Source organism: Hipposideros armiger, unplaced genomic scaffold (genome assembly GCF_001890085.2).
Source record: "Hipposideros armiger isolate ML-2016 unplaced genomic scaffold, ASM189008v1 scaffold_58, whole genome shotgun sequence".
NCBI classification, from domain to species: domain Eukaryota; kingdom Metazoa; phylum Chordata; class Mammalia; order Chiroptera; family Hipposideridae; genus Hipposideros; species Hipposideros armiger.
This window is the reverse complement of record NW_017731408.1, coordinates 4,957,850-4,974,971: the sequence shown is the minus strand read 5'-3', so window position 1 is coordinate 4,974,971 and position 17,122 is coordinate 4,957,850. Positions and strand designations below refer to the sequence as shown.

Below are 17,122 nucleotides of genomic sequence, written 5' to 3'. Positions count from 1 at the left end.
GCCATGTATATTAAAATTTCATCTCTTATCAACTTGAAAAGTTTAAAGACTATTTCCTCCCTGAGGCATCATTTCTTGTGCTAATCTTGGGAAGGTAATCCAGAATTCATACGCTTCTGTGGTGTTTAGGTTGCCGTTTAAGTCTTGATATAATTCTTTCTTCCTCCATTCCAATCAACCTACCATAGGAAAAAGAAATGGTCTTTACTTACTCTTTACTCTTTAGTCCACCTGTACTAATGGGACCACTTTAAAGAATATCTTTTAACACACTGGCTTTGATAATAGAAAAAGGAAAAAAAAAATAGAGTCAACCTGCATCACTGCAATTCTGAAGAAGCCAAACAGGTACTGAGAGGAAAGGATGAGGCTGAAACTAAAAATGACCATTTGGGGATTTCTCAAAATTGTCAGAATCGTCCAATAGAAATGAAGCACCATATTCTTCTTTGACTTTTTGAAAAATTATTCTGGCTAATGGGTAAAAGCTGGATTGGATGGGAAGACAATAAGATATAGAGACCAATTAGAAAGTTGCTACATTAAACCAGATGAGAGGTAATAGGAGCCTGGGGAGATTCTCACAGCCTGGACTACGGCAGGGACCATACAGATGGAGAAAAGTGAATTGACTGAGCATCTAGGAATTGGAACAAAATGTGGGAATCAACCAGACATATGTGATAAAGAGACAGAATAGTCAATGGTAGCTCCAAAGTGTAAGGCTCTTGGGAACTGAGTAGACCGCAGAGTCATGACTGGGACAGGAAATACAGGAAGACAAGGTGGGGTGCGGTGGGGTGGGCATCACAATATGGCAGGTTCTGTTTTAGACATGCTGGTTTTGATCTGCTGGTGAGACACCCACATGCATATGTCAAGTCAGCCAACAGAGATCCACGTTTGAAGTTCAGATGAAAAGTCTGGTCTAAAAATAAAGATGCAGGCATTGTCAGAATATGGATTATAATTGCAGCTATAGGAGTGGATCCATTGACTCAAGTTTATGTACAGAATGGAAAGAGAGCTAGACTAACTGCTGAGGAGCCACCATTTTGTTTCCTTTTTTCAGCTGTATCAAAAGCTTACTACCTCATCTTGAGCAGGAACTCTAATATAAAATATCACACAATTTCTCATTTACCAAATTCTTTTTATTTCAACAGATAAAATCACTGTGTAAAAAGATATTGAGTCAACAGAACTAATTCGATCATATATATTAACTGGATCATTATTTAAATTCTAATAATTTACCACCAGAACAAATAATACAGTAGCATACACATTTCCTACAGTGTAAGAATTCTCTAAAAGGAAAAAAAAAATCCTTTACCCACAATTTTCTACTAGCATCTAATGCAAAGTAACTGCTATTTAAAGGGCAAAACACTTCTTGGATAGTTATGTCAAGTACAACAGAAAATGAATTCTTCAAATATATGATATATTACACATATACAGTGTTTTTGGGTAATTCTTAATCAGCCTTCTACTTAATCTAAATTCTATCGTATTCTTTCTTTTTCTTTATTCCAAAAGTACAGTCTTTGATTTCTAGCATGGAAGTAACTCAATAAGAGCCATAGTGTGAATTCTAAATATATCCATAAAATGAAACTCTCCAGTTCAAAAAGTTAATGCTTATAAGTAAATGTAATACATTGAATTTATTTAAAATTTAAGGAATGTATTCATAAATTCAGTCACACTTACAAAAATATGATTACAATGAAACTTCTTTAACAGCATCAAAGAAGTATAATTATTTTAACATCTCAATTATTTTTCATGAACAGAATAGGGTTTTAAGCATCTTTGGCCAGGTGCTGTTAAAGTAGAAATTATATTCATAAAATCATTAAATGAAAAATATTATAGTATATATGCCCCACTTTATACATACAATTTTATTATGTATATATTCGTAAGTCATCCAAATAATATAGCTAATAATTTTGAGAAGAGTATAATTCATGTTGAAATTGGTCCAAATAGTACATTTGCAAGGTGGAATGAATCCAATGTTTTTAATACTTCTTACCAGATGGGTTCCATTTTGATGAAATTATGCTGTTACATTAGTCATGAATGAGTCCATAAAAGATGAATTTCATAAAAAATCACACTATAGTGTTCATTAAAGCTATGTACCTGTGCAAAAACTGCTTACAAATAATCACAAAATGTTACAAAATTCCACAAAAATTATTTTATAATCTGATTTAATTTTTAATGAAGATAAACTCAGTGCCAATATAGGAATAAGACATTCAAAAAGTTAAAACAATGTTAATTAACTAAATGACTAAAATGTATTCCATTTTATGCTTGTTATCTAACTAGTATCAACATAAAGCAGCAACTTGAAATGAGAAGTTAAATGATGGTTTACATTTCTATAATTCTGAGAAATTCAACCTTTGATTCTGAGTTAAAGAAACTTTTAACTAAACATTCATCTGGTTTTAAGAACAACTGGCTAAGTATCAAGGATTTCTTCCACTTTGTCAAAATACAAATTATATAGCAAATTTCTGTTTATTTCCTCGAAGTCATTCAAATAGTTGGTAACATTTATCTACAGCATTCCCTGGTGAATTTAGTCCATAGGAAGATTCATACAATAAAATGAAAAAAAATACAATAAAGGAGAGCCTGTAGCTCCATAGGGAAATTGGTATTTGGTCATCTTCTCATCAGATAACAGGGGAGCAGTGGATTCTCCTCAATCTACTCTCCAATGTGATTTGAAAGTCAACTTATTTGCTGACCACCTTTGAGCAATGCTGATAATTCCAATTCTTTATTCATGTTTCCTTCACTCTGGGAAATAGTCACAAGCACTTCTCTCTGCTTTTACTCATCATTCACCCTACCATCCAAGCAACGATAAGCAAACTGTTTTGTTGCCCTAGCTTTGAATATGCATGTTTTTACCTAGGTTCTGCCAACAACCAGGTTTCCACAAATTACACCGAAGATGCTTCCACGCAGATGCTCTTTTTCTTCCTTAAGATGGGAAATCAGGATGCACCTGGGAGCCCTCCTCAACCAGATGTATAGCTCTGGTCAGAATTCATCCATATATTTTCACTTCAGAGCTTTCTTAGACGTTGGTAGCCTCTGTGAAGGAGCCATTGGGGCCGTTGTTATTTTTGACTTCCAGGCTCTTTTTGGCCTTGAATGTCACGGACACCTCAGAGTGAATGGCATCCAGCCTCTGCTCACAGCGGAAGGCTGAGAGGAAAGCCTTTCTGTAGTTGCTGTTCATCCAGCCGTAGAGAAGGGGGTTGGCAAAGGTGGAGCACATGGCGATGATGTGGAAGACAGTGAAGATGAGTTTGTACTCCTTGAGGTCCAGGACATGGTTATCAATGTCCACAGCAAGTTGGAAGGCATGGAGGGGCAGCCAGCTGACCGCGAACACCACCACCACACACACCAGCATTTTGGTAGTCTTTTGTCTTCGCTGATGGTAGTGATCATTAGCAGCTCCGGGGCTGACGTGGTTCTTAAGTTTACTCCAGATACGAGCGTAGGAGAAAGATATGATGCCCAGAGGCAACACATACAGGATTAACAAGGAGGAAAGACTGTAGACAGTGCCATACATGCTCTTCTCCTCACCAGGCCACTTCTCAGTACAGGCCACAATCGCAAAGTCGGGAATAATCTCAATCAGTGAATACTCACGGAAGATGGCCAGGGGGCTTGCGAGCAGGGCACTGATGCCCCAGGCAGAGCCAATGATCAGGAAGCTGATTCGTTTAGAGATCTTGCTCTCCAGGTGGTAGACGATGCAACGGTGCCGGTCCAGGGCAATGACTGTCAAGGTGATTGTGGACACTTGTACTGCCAGGCCCTGGGCATAGGGCACCAGGTGGCACAGGACAGGTCCCATTTTCCACTCCCCCATCAAGGTGTAGGTAAGAGTGAATGGCAAGCATAGGGTGTTCACCAGAAGATCTGCCACAGCCAGGTTGGCAATGAAAAAGTTGGTGACTGTGCGCATGCTCTTGAATTTGATCACCACGTGGATCACCAAGGAGTTGCCAATCACCCCGAGCACAATTATGGAGCAATAGGCCAGGATGAGGATAATCTGCACCTCAATCAGCTTGGTGCTGTCGATAAGCTCCGGCTCGGGGTCAGGGACCAGCTCACCTCTAGCAGTGGTTTGCCCTGGACCATACTGCTCCACTCTCATTTCTTCCACTGTCTGGTTCTCATCAGCCTCTGTACCTATTGGGCCCATTTTCAGCAACTAGCACAAGAATGTACAATAAAGGAAAAATGGAATAAGGAAAACATAAGCGGAGGCAAAAGAATATCACAAATGGATTAGTTTCACTTGGGTTGGGGCTCAAAATACCTGTCCTTTGATCTCTCAAACTTCACCTAGTATAACATTTTAATAAAGAAGGCCCTTCGATAAGTCGGCTTCATGTGACTTAATTAGACATTATAAGTCTAAGTATGGATGAATTAAATCAGGTCCTCGGCATGTATATTACAATGGTAGACTATAATACCTATAGTGTATACACGTAATTCCAATGTAAATTCTACCATATTGACTCAATCAATTTTAAATGGGATGAATATTAGAAACATTATCAATTAATTGTGTAACTGCTATAAATTCATCAAGTTAATTTTAAGGTAGATAAAGTTTCCTTCAATATCTTGACTCTTTTAAATTCATAAATATAGCAACAAATTGCACAAAAAAAAAGGGACACATATTAAAACCCTTTGCCTGGTGCCTGTACTTTGGGAGTATAAAATATTGAGGATAAACTGAGCAGATTCTGTTTCATAACCATTTTTCTTAGTGTAAGTGTTACTATTAAAAATAGGTAGCCTGATCAACAAACAAGTGTTGGCAAGGATGTGGAGAAAAGGGAACCCTTGTGCACTGTTGGTGGGACTGCAAATTGGTGCAGCCACTATGGAAAACAGTATGGAGGTTCCTCAAAAAGTTGAAAATCGAACTACCTTATGACCCAGCAATTCCACTGCTGGGTATCTATCCAAAGCAATCCAAAATACTAATTCAAAAAAATATATGCACCCCTATTAAACATTGCTATTCACAATAGCCAAGACTTGGAAACAACCAAAATGCCCATCAGTAGACGACTGGATTAAGAAACTGTGGTATATTTATACAATAGAGTATTACTCGGCCATGAAAAAGAATGAAATCTTACCATAAAAAATAATGAAATCTTACCATTATGACACAGATGAACCTACAGAATATTACGCTAGGTGAAACAAGTCAGACTCAGAAAGACAAATACCATATGATCTCACTTATATGTGGAATCTAAGAACAGAATAAACGAGCAAACTAAACAAAAATAGACTCAGAGATACAGAGAAAAAACTGAAGGTTGCTAGATGGAAGGAGGGTGTGAATGGGGGAGAAGGTGAAGGGATTAGAAAGTGAAAATTAGTAGTCATAATATAGTCACGGGGATATGAAATACAGTATGGGGAATATAACCAATAATGTTGTAAAGATTATGTCCCAGATGGGCACTGGACTTGTCAGGGGAATCACATCATAGATTGTGTAGATGCCTGACCAATATGCTATATATTGAAGCTAAAGTAGAATAATATTGAATGTCAACTATAATTAAATATATATACATATATATACGGGGTGTGGAGTCTGGCATAGGGAATATAGTCAATGGTATTGTAACAGCTATATACAATGTCAGAGGGGTAGTAGATTTGTGGGGGTTATCACTTTGTGAGGGGTATAAATGTCTAACTATTACATTGCTTTGTACACCTGAAACTAATAACAAAAAAAATAAGGTAGCCTGTGTAAAACAGTTGCTTTATTTTTATTATCTAAAATAAAATTCCTACCTGACATATACAGAATCCTACATAAGAACTATATGAAAAATATGTCCAAATCTGAACTACATCTCTTTCTAACCCCTAAATATTAAATTTTAACAGTTTTCTTCTCTGCTTGCACTCTCCCAATCCGACTTTTCCTTCTTTAATCAATGATATACCCATTGATTAAGCCAAGTAACTTAAAAAGCAGGTAATTGTTCTAGGCTTTTTCATCTCCTTTAGCCCCACATTTAAGAAAACCCTCAGACTGATGTTTTATGTCTCCCAATGGCCCTCATCATTTCTACCACATAGTTTTGGCCTTGATTCTAACCATAATTAGTATAATGATCTTCTAACTTATCTCCCTTCCTCTTCTCCTGCTTTCTTTCTTCTTTTCATTCATTCACTCACTTACCAAATGTAATTGAGCATCTTCTAAATGCTAGGCATGGCTCCATTTTCACATTCAGCAAGCACTTAAAAACCTACATCAGGAACTAGGATTTGTGCTGGGGCTGAAGACAACAGGCTAGGGCCTCTACTCTAAGGCTCTTACATTTATTTTACTGGACACAGCCCACTCTGACATAAAAATATAATTTTCTGGCATTCAAGTGTGATGATATAATTTCCCCAGTTTCCCTAGATTGCTTAAAACAATATAATAGTAATTATCAGAAAATGAAAATAAAAACCACAATGAGATATCAGCTCACACCAGGCTGTGGAGAAAAAGGAACCCTCATACACTGTTGGCGGGAATGCAGATTGGTGCAGCCGCTATGGAAGGCAGTGTGGAGGTTCCTCAAAAAATTAAGAATAGAATTCCAATATGATCCAGCAATGCCTCTCCTGGGTATCTAACCTCAAATTCTGAAAACATTTATGCATAAAGGTATATGTGCCCCAATGTTCATTGCAGCTTTATTTACGGTGGCCAAGACATGGAAACAAATAGTGTCCTTCGATAGACGACTGAATAAAGAAGATGTGGTATATATACATAATGGAATACTACTCTGCCATAAAAAAGATGAAACAGTGCCATTTGCGACAACATGGATGGATCTTGAGATTATTATTCTAAGAGAAATAAATCAGACAGAAAAAGTCAAGAACCATATGATTTCACTGATATGTGGGATAAAACTGAAAACAACAAAGGAACAAGACAAACAAATAAGAAAGAAAAACTCAGAGACACCAAAAATAGTTTAGTGGTTACCAGAGGGTAAGGGGGGAGGAGGGTGGTAGAAGAGGGAAAAGGGGGTCAAATATATGGTGATGGAAGGAGAACTGACTCTGGGTGGTGAACACACAATGTGATATGTGGATGATGTATTACAGAATTGTACACTTGAAACCTGTGTAACTTTACTAACCATTGTCACCGCAGTAAACTTTAATTTAAAATATATATATACAGTAATACCTTGGTTTGCGAGCATAATTCGTTCCGGAAGCAAACTACTCATATTGCAAGACATCACTCCTTTATCAAGTTAAAATGTACTTAGTTTGCGAGCATAATTCGTTCTGGAAACAAACTACTCATATTGCAAGACATCGCTCGTTTACCAAGTTAAAATGTATTAGAAATGTTTGCTCGTCTTGCGGAACACTCGCAAACCAAATTACTCGCAATCCAAGGTTTTACTGTATAATATATTGTTTTCTAACATAAAGTTCCTTTTTCAAGTATATAAAAATACCCACAGCCCAATATCACAGTTGTAGTACCTTTTGAGTACACTCATAATGATAAAAGATTTCTGCCATTAACTCAGAACCTTTTCTAAATGAATGATTTTTATTAATCATAATAGCATCTGCCTACATTGTGAATCATCAGACCAAGCCAGGCAGGGCATACATGCCCCGAACTCCATCCCTCAGCCGCCCCCTGGAGGGCTCACTCTTGCAGACTATGTTTTCACACTCCTGAGTCTTCAGAACGCTGGCCAGGTTTGGCCGATGGGAGGCACTGGCAGAGTGCAGGAGGAAGGCAGAAGCCACTGTATTCTTCTCCCTCCCTCTCTCCTCTGGGCGGAGCCTCAACAGTCTCTCCATAGCTCTGGTTCCCACAGGGCTGGCCCGTAGTGATTCTGTTTCCAGTGGATGGCCCTAGTCCCTTGGCTTCTGTCACACTGCCTCCTCTCTGTGTCCCTCCAGCTGGAGGCAATAATGGCTTCTTGCGCTTATTAATCCCCAGGTGACCACAACATCCCCTGTTTAGCTTCCATCACTTGTGTAACCAATTCTCTACATTTAATTGCTTCTCTTTTACATTCTTGACTAGCTTCTGTTTTGCACGATCTGCTGCTTCATTGACTTGCTCTTCCAATAAAGGTTCTGCATGCACAGGGTGATAGCATTGACATATGAAGAAAATCCCAACTCCACTGTATGTGGCATTCAAAGCTTTTCTTGGACTCACCCCTGCCTACCCCTGGCTTCACCTCTCCTGAAATCTCAGTATGTACCTTACCTTATGCTTCTATCATACTAAACTACTTCCAATTCCAGCAACACATCAGCCTTTCTCATGCCTCTCTGCCCTCCCTGTTCTGCACTGGGAAGCCTCTCAGTTCCCCCAACAACCTGTCCTCACTTCTGATGCTAAAATACTACATTCCATATTGCAATTTTTTTCCTTCAGCCACCTCAAACAATCTCTTTGAGGATAGAAACTGGATCTTTTCCACTTATTATTTAGTCCTTAGCACACAATCTAACATATTAATGGTACTCAATAATTTAGCAAAACAAATATGAAGCTAAAGGAATTTTGATCCTTTCCTTTACTTAAGATAATTGCCTATACAGATCATTGCCTTTGTGATCGCCTTGTCCTTTGTTAGATAACCACCCATACAAGAAAGTTGTTTCAAGATCCTTCTTCAATCAATCCCTGATTAGAACATTAAAAACTATCCATCAGTATACCCATAAGGAAACTTTCTATCTCAAGGGCTTACCCCCCTCCACACGCGCGCGCGCACACACACACACACACACACACACACACACACACACACACAAACTCTGATAGGAGCCTTACCAGAGAGAGAGATTTCTATGTACTCATGTACTTATTTTACTAATATATTAAAGCTGTCTCTGCATAAATTTCAAATAGAATGTTCCAAAAAGCCTTGGATTTATTTTGCATTTGCCTCCACTCTTAATTAGAGAAAATGGAAACTAACCATTCAAATCTTGGAGTGTATATTTGATAGGGAGTACCACTCCCTTAGACTAAGAAAGAGAGTTTACAGAGCACAATTAGTCAGTCCTGGCAAGTCATTAACAGAATGAGCAAGACTCCCAGAAGTCTGAGTTTGAGGTTTGCCACAAACTAAACTGAGAGTGAGCCAGAGGTAGAAGGATATTAGGACTATATTTATTAATTTCTTTTTCTTTTCAATCCCAATTTTGTTATTTCAAAGCCCCTTTATTTAAAACTTCGCTGTAGGGATGGTTACTGATCTACAGGCTATTAGCTTATGGGCATTAATATAATAGCTGTTCGCAAGCATGCTACTGGCCTTCAGCCAGGTTAGAGCTTACCCTGAGAATGTATTATTTTATGATTGCACTTCTGGAAAAGTGGAAAAGGAAAAGAGAATACAAAGAGGGAGTTGCTAGATTAAAAACTCGGGAGTACAAAAATTAAGAGAAGTAGACAAGGGAAAAACTCTTTCCTTGAAATAAGGCAAAATGAGGTGATCACATTGTTCAAGACATTTAAGGAAAACTGTGAATGGTACAGTTTTCTTGAATAAGTAAACCTGTAGTGATTCTGTTATAGAAATATTTCTTTGTAGAATAGGAACATGGCTTCAGGGGGGTTTTTCCCCCCTCCCAGAGATTCAAAGAACTTCAAATTATCTCAGTAGGAAGCCAGTTTCTGCTTTAACTACATATTTACATTTGTGGGACTATTTATAACAGTACTGTTATTGTCACAGGTGGGTCTTAGAAAAACAACATCTTATCAATCATAAGACCTTCCAGGAATTTTTCCCGGGGAAAAATCCCAGAAATAATGCCAGAGGCCTTCCACTTGTTAGTCCTGGGCGAGAGGGGTATGGACATACAAGAATGCTACATGCAAGACATGGCTGTTCGCCTTAAGCAGAAAGTTTAAAATATTCACCAAAGGGCTTGGGAATGTCTCTCTTCAGTGTATTTGAGTTTGCAGCCTTTCTCTGAAAACAGCATTGCCTATTTCAGGTCACTGATTTTAAATGACGTGTCCCTATTGCAAAAAAGTATTAAAGATTTTTCTTTTGCCTCTTTCTCGTCCATCATATGCTCCCACCAATGGGTGAGCCCTTCTGGTAGAAAACCAGTGACTGCTCAAATAAATGTGTCTATTCTTGAACAGCTTGAGAGAATCCAATATGACCTTCCACTTTAGACAGGGGTTTGCTTTTTAAAGAAGAGGCAGGAACAGTAACAACTTGTTCTTTTGGAAAGCTAATGACCCCTCTCTAAGGAGGGTCAAGGAAACAGTCAAGCATCTTCAGTAGAAAAAAAAAAAATTCTAGCGAAAGTAGGAAATGGGGATGGTATCCCTCCTAACCCCCTAAATGGAGGAGGAAAGTCCCTACATGCATGAGGATCTACCCTCCCCCACGCCCTCTTCATAGGACCTGCTTCTTTGGGGGGTATTCTCGTTCTCAGAAGGTGAATCAGAGTTAAGACTTACACTTACTCACCCGACCCTCTCGGAGACGCGCAAATGAAACGTGTGCAGCCCGTAGGAACGATGATTATCTAGCTGGTGGATCCGGAGAAGGCTCTGGAAGGTCCCCGAAGGCAAGTCCAGTTCCCTCAGTTCAGAAGGTGCAAGGCAGCCCTCGCAGCGCAAGAGAGCAGCTGGCGTGCGCGGCGTGGCCCCGCAGTCTGGGCCGCTGGGAGCCTGGCGCTGGGAGCCTGGCGCTGGGAGGCTCCGCCGCGGACCTCCGCGACTAAGTGCACTCCGGCCACGCACAGAGCAGCTGGGGTGAGCGAGTGAGGATGGGAGGCTGCAGAGAGGGTGGTGGAGAGGATGGAGGGGGAGGTTAACCCCTCCCTCGAAGAAAAGGAAAAAGATGCAGAGGGTGGGGGCGATGGTCCCGCGGAGAGGGCTAGAAGGGAAGTTTCCGGGGCGAGGAAGTGGGGACAGCAACCACTGCCTCTCTGCTGCCTCCTGGGCTTAGAAGCCACGCAGCGGAACCCTACCCAGCGCGGCGCTCCCTCGCGGGTCCCCACCACCACCTGCAACTGCTACTCTTAACACCACCCCACACACGCCCCCCACCCCACCGCCGCGACCCCTAAGTTTGATACTCTGGGTTTGCACCACTTCTACCCTTTTCCCTTCCACGAACCCCTCGCTTTGCTCTCCGCTCTTCAGTTCCGCGACAGGTGACCCTGCGTGGAAGGACCCCGGACGCGGTCCGGATTCACCAAATCCTCCCGGGAAAGGAGAGGATCAGGGCGAAGACGGGCGGACAGACTCAGGTGGGAGCCAGGGGCTGCAGTGCCCAGCGCGGTAGGCAACAGGAGACTTCCAGCTGGCAGGAGGCTGCCGTGGGAGGGAGAAGTTGCTTCCTTGTTTCCCGCTTGTAGGAGCAGAGGCGCGGCGCTGGACCCGTGCAGAACCACAGCAAAGAGCCGCACGACTGCGCGGAGGACAAACCCGGGGCACCCTGGGCCAGAGCCAGGGAGCAGGGCGCTGCAGCAACTCTAAGTGGGCGGTCGCTGCACTCCCACGGGAAGGTAAAGCGAGTTCAGATCCTTGTTACCCACGATCAGCAGTAATTCGCTTAACAGGTTTCTGCTGACAGTTTGCAACTTGGGTAGCGCGAGTTCAGATTCAAAAGCCTGCAGCCTGTGTGCGGTGCACTCTGGCTCCAGGCAAAAGATGGAATAAAATAGGAAGAGGAAAACAACGGGTCCCAAATAACCCAAAGGTCGCTTTCTCCAGATAGTAACTTCCCAATCCCCAAGCTACTAGTACCGCGATGAGCGCGTGTCTCTGGAACACACTCTCACCTGTCTCCTCGTGGCAAAACCCTGTACAAAGGCGTGGAGCCCGCCAGGCTGAGTTCGTGGATCAGAGCAAAACAGGATTGTGGAGCCAGTCCACAGAGCTGTGGAGCCTGTTTCCGCGGGATTCCCGCCAGAAACCCTGTATTCTGAGCCATTCCTTCTAGAAGTTTATTTATAGCCAGTCTCTCTTTCCCTTATTCATTTTTAGAAGGGACAGCAGACCCTACCACGTTAGGAACAAAAGCCTGAAACTAGAAAGCGACTTCTCTCTTAACTATACATGGTTGGGGTTTTGCACACATTACTTTCCGCCTATGCATTAGTCTCTTCATTTCTGAAACGAGGATGATGGTTTGCTTGGAATTTCTCTGAAATATTTTTAAAAAGGGGTTAAACTTCTAAAAAAAAAAACACTCTCTCCAAAATATTGTTTAAGGCCTCCCCATTGCGTTTTCAATTGTATGAGGGTTTGCCCATACCCTAATAGTACTGCATTTGACCTTTGATCAATGTAGAATTATGCCCATAAGACCATAGAAATTACTTATAAAACAAAGCACCTTGGACATTTCAATTACCAAGAGGCAAAAGTAAACAGAACAGGAAATATCCAAGATTCTCTACGCAGTTCCACTTAAAATATTTTTGTAGATATCTGTTATGGTATTTCCCCATGTATGAGACGCACCCTTTTTTGAAAAATTTGGGGTCTAAAAATGGGGTACGTCTTATACAGTGGTTGTAGATTTTTTTACTTGCATTTCCCACAAGTGATGAGGAGTTGTATGAATTTTATGATGAATAAAACTTGAGTTCAATAACTACCTGTAATTTTTTTTTCAAATTTCAGGCCCCAAAATTAAGGTATGTCTTATACATGGGAGCGTCTTATACATGGGGCAATCCGGTACCTTGGGGAAATAGTCCCTGCTCACACATGTGTTTTATGCAACAAGTCCCATGCTTCTTAATATACTTGCACTGGTGAAGAATGAACTGTGTACCAACCGCTTGTAACTGTAGAGAGTGGGAGTGACTTGAAATAACCACCACAAAAACAAATATACAGGAAAGACGATGAGTTCTGCCCTTCAGAGTAATTGCTTTGGAAGATTCAAGTGATTTCACTGACACTGATTGCACAAAACATTTTTGCCTCCTTTAGAGCTGCCTTTCAAAAGTGTCTTAGGCTTTCTTCCTGAAAGCAACCTGAAGTTACCTCTGAAATAGATCACTATTCACTTAACCCTGAAAACCATACAACATCATGCAAATCAAGAAGTTCAAATCTTTGTGTTTAAGATCACTCATGAAACTGCCCAGGCTATCAAGGGTATGCATATCGGGAAAGCCACCAAGTATCTGAAGGGTGTCACATTATAGAAGTAATGTGTGCCATTCCATCGTTACAATGGTGAAGTTGGTAGATGTGCCCAAGCCAAACACTGGGGCTGGACACAGGGTCGGTGGCCCAAAAAGAGTGAGAATTTTTACTGCGCATGCTTAAAATTGCAGAGAGGAATGCTGAACTTAAGGGTTTAGATGCAGACATCCTGGTCATGGAGCACAACCAGGTGAACAAAGCTCCCATGATGTGGCACAGAACATACAGAGCTGACTGGCAGATTAACCCATACCCGAGCTCCCCCTGCCACACTGAGATGATCCTCACTGAAAAAGCAGATTGTTCCTGAACCAGAAGAGGAGGTTTCACAGAAGAAAAAGATCTCCCAGAAGAAACTGAAGAAACAAATACTTATGGCCCAGGAGTAAATTCAGCACCAAATAAATGCTAATAACTTAAAAAAAAAAACAGCATCTTTGCAGTCATACACAAATATTTGCCTCACTCCCTTATCAACATATATGTGTCTTAGAAAAATCCCATAAGTTCCACAGACACCTACTCAGCATCTCTAATAAGGTTAAGTGGCCTCTTTCACTGTCTTCCAATAAACAACAGAATTGACTGAGAAACTGATAGGTTGAAATCAAAGTCGCCTTATTGTGTATCATATTATCAAGGACAGTTTTGACAATTAACTCATGATATTTTTGTGCATTAAGGTCTAACTGATCTATTTTGATGGGCATATACTGTGAGCTATAGTAACAATGAACCATACAATGAACTCTATTAAGACACCAACAGAAGTTTGTGGAAGTGGTGTGAAATACTGACTAATCCAAATTGAGATAGAACACGATTGTCACTGCCTGAGCTGTGTCAAATCATGTAGTTACTCAGGCACTTCCACATCTAACCAGAATATGTGGTGACTGCTCTTCACATAAGGAGCAGACTCAAACTCAGATGCCTGCATAAGTACACTGGCAGGTTGACTGTGAGAGACAGTGGGGGAAGGGGGGGCGTGAGGGGGTGGGACTTCAACAACTCTGCCCGCAGGAAAGCAGCGTTCCTTTTCTTAAGTCTACTGAGCTGCCCTTCAGAACTCTAGATCTAGTATTGTCAGATCTGATATTTTAAGAGAAGCAAAAATCCACATTCTTAAAAATCTTCCAAATTTTAAATGAAGGAAGTTGATTTTAAAGTCAGATCCCCGCCCCCCACCAAAAGAACATAAAATGAAAAGGAAAAGAAACACGTTACAACATTGAAAACAAAAACAAAAAAGTCAGACCCCCCCCCAGGTGGGCCAGATCTTTGCAGACCAGCATAAATAAGGAGAGACAAACAGATAAATAGATGTTTAGATAGATATGCACAGCCTGGCCCATGGGTCTCCAATATTGTAGCTTCTGATATTCATAGGTGATGTTTGACAAACTTCCTAATATAGCTCAATCACAACTCCACTATCATTTCCCCTACCCATAGACCATTCCTTAGTGCACATAAATGTAAAAGTAATGCTGACAAAGATTAATTGCCAAGTAAGTAATTTTCTTTTTTCACTTCTGGTTGAATAGATGTTTTCTCAATGCGACTCTGAAGTAAAGGACGCAGTGAATCACTAAACACGTCTGTGTTTTAGATAGTTACAATGAAGAAATTTCAGAGAAGCTCTTTATTAAAAAAGAAAAAGCTAGATAACGTCAGTACAGAACCCCATTTATGGTGCATATATTTTAGATAAAGTAAATCATGATAATAATGATATGGGTTCCCTTTAGTCTAAATTCATATTGAGATCAAGGAAGCTTCCCTTAAGGTGTAAATAATCTCATTGTTGTTTTGATTATAAAAGTAATTCGTAAGCACTGTAAAAGTTAGAGAAAACAAAGAAGAGCAAAGAAGTAACCATTTTCTAAAATAATGCTGCCCAATAGAACTTTCTGCAGTAATGGAAATGCTCTGTATCTGCATGTCCTGTAAGTAGCCACTGGCCACACTGCGTGGCTACTGAGCATTTGAAATGTGCCTGGCGCAACTGAGCAACTGACATTTAAACTTTATTTTAAAAACTCACCAAAAAGAGTAAGTATGTTTTGATTCTTGAGGGATTGTTCTCCCAGTTTCATTCTGCCAGAGAGCTAGTTGTTTTTTGTTTGTTTGTTTTCCCACCTTAATGTAAGGGTTTCCTGACAGATTTCTAAATAACCTTCAAGCTGAGCAATCTAACTTAAATCATAGACAGACCAAGAAAGAAGTAAGCTCCAGAGACCAGGGTACAAGCCTGAGGAAGAAATCTGAGGAAGGGAAGAGAGCACAGGACCGAAAGAGAGAGGGCAGCAAGACCAAGCAGAATTCTCTAAACCCCAGTAATGTCAGAAAAGCTCAGTGAAGTTATTAAATAACTTAATTTCTTAGGCTACACAAACAAAGCCTACTAACAAGTCCTTAGTTAGGAAATATTAATGATCAAACTAGCTTAACAGTTAGTTACAATGTTTAGTATATTTGAAACTGATTCTGTCTTGCTTGATTTAAATGTTCAATAAATTTAGTTATTATTTACCATTAAGCTTATTAAGTCCTTATAGAAATTCTTTTCAAAGTTTCAGTAACATCTCCTTGTAGCATATATTATGGAACCTAGATATGTTAATGGCCATTTGGCTATGTAATATCGATTCTCAGTTGGTTGTAGGTATATTTGTGATTGGATCTGTGCCTGCTTTTCTTTTCAAGTAGAAGGCACAATAGGACTTAAGTTAACACCTGGATTGATTAATGATAGAGGTTGCATCAAGTAGACAGAAAAAAAGAGACCAGTTTATATGAATGGATCTGAAAGTGTTACAACTTTTTAAATGTCTTCCCTTAAAAAAAAAGTCAACTTTTTAAAAACCAGCCCGTCTAATCATGCTTGTGTTGATGAAAAGTTAATACTGCTTCCTTCTACTTCATTACAAACTTGGTTCATGTGTAACAAGTGGGCCAGCAAATGTGTGCATGAGTAAGAAATAGTCACTCAATGGTGAATTTCACAAGCCGATAGGCTAGATTTTCTTAACATGTTTGTGTGCAGTATGTGATAAAGACAGGTGTCTCATTCAAAAACAGCAGCTAGTCATTCAAAGTGAAATGAATGCAAAATCCTAAATTGGGCATAGATACCATTTGCTGTGATTTTTATTTCTATGGAATTGGGGATTTTATTTTTGTTTTGAATTTTTAGTTACATATTCAAAGTAATTAAGTAGGATTGTAAGCAATATATGCAACATTTTGCTGAGATTTGTATCTTTCAGTGATCATGTAAATGGTGATTGAGACTGGCAAGAATCTAAATCTAAAAGGATATTTAAATGCAAATGATTCGGTGCAAATTTTAATATAGAACAAAGGAAGGGACTTTTTTTATGTGGAATTTAGATTTAATCAGTGCAAATTTCATTTGATTACCTGAAACATGCACAGAAGGCCAATGGCTAAAGAGGAAACATGCACCCTTTTGGGAATTTCAATTTTACATAATAAGTGTTTAGCCTTATAGCATATGAAGTCTGATAATTAAGTTCGCAAGCTTGCCACGGTGCACTTACACTGTACAAACAGCTCGGTAAGGTTTCATAACCTTGGTATATCAGTGTCTCACAGCTGTGTTCGTGTTGACATGTGGTGGTGTTTTGCTGAGTGGTGTTCATTATTGTTGTTGAGTGTTTTTGTGTGCTGTCGTGAAAATGTCTGAACTTGAATTAGAGCAACGAACAAACATTAAATTCCTTGTTAAACTTGGCAAGAGTGGAAATGAAATCAGGGACATGTTAGTCCAAGTTTATGGGGATAATGCCATGAAGAAAA

At 40.0% G+C, this 17,122-nt stretch overlaps 1 protein-coding gene across 2 annotated transcripts; it reads right to left on the bottom strand.

The window, feature by feature from the left end:
- Positions 1–1,183: 1,183 nt before the first annotated feature.
- On the bottom strand, positions 1,184–11,829 carry NPY2R (neuropeptide Y receptor Y2). 2 transcript variants are annotated; one of them, XM_019641157.1, is made up of 3 exons: positions 11,250–11,829; positions 10,586–10,904; positions 1,184–4,267 (listed from the first exon to the last, which is right to left on the bottom strand). In XM_019641157.1, exon 3 carries the CDS (start codon positions 4,256–4,258, stop codon positions 3,110–3,112), a length of 1,149 nt encoding a protein of 382 aa, XP_019496702.1. In that variant the 5' UTR covers positions 4,259–4,267; positions 10,586–10,904; positions 11,250–11,829; the 3' UTR covers positions 1,184–3,109. The 2 variants fall into 2 exon arrangements, with proteins under 2 accessions (XP_019496702.1, XP_019496701.1); XM_019641156.1 differs by having other exon boundaries at positions 10,596–10,904; positions 11,250–11,825.
- Between the last annotated feature and the right edge of the window lie 5,293 nt (positions 11,830–17,122).

What these genes read in the sequence shown, in the direction of transcription:
- NPY2R (XM_019641157.1), bottom strand. Translation starts at nt 4,258, where the DNA reads ATGGGCCCAATAGGTACAGAGGCTGATGAGAACCAGACAGTGGAAGAA.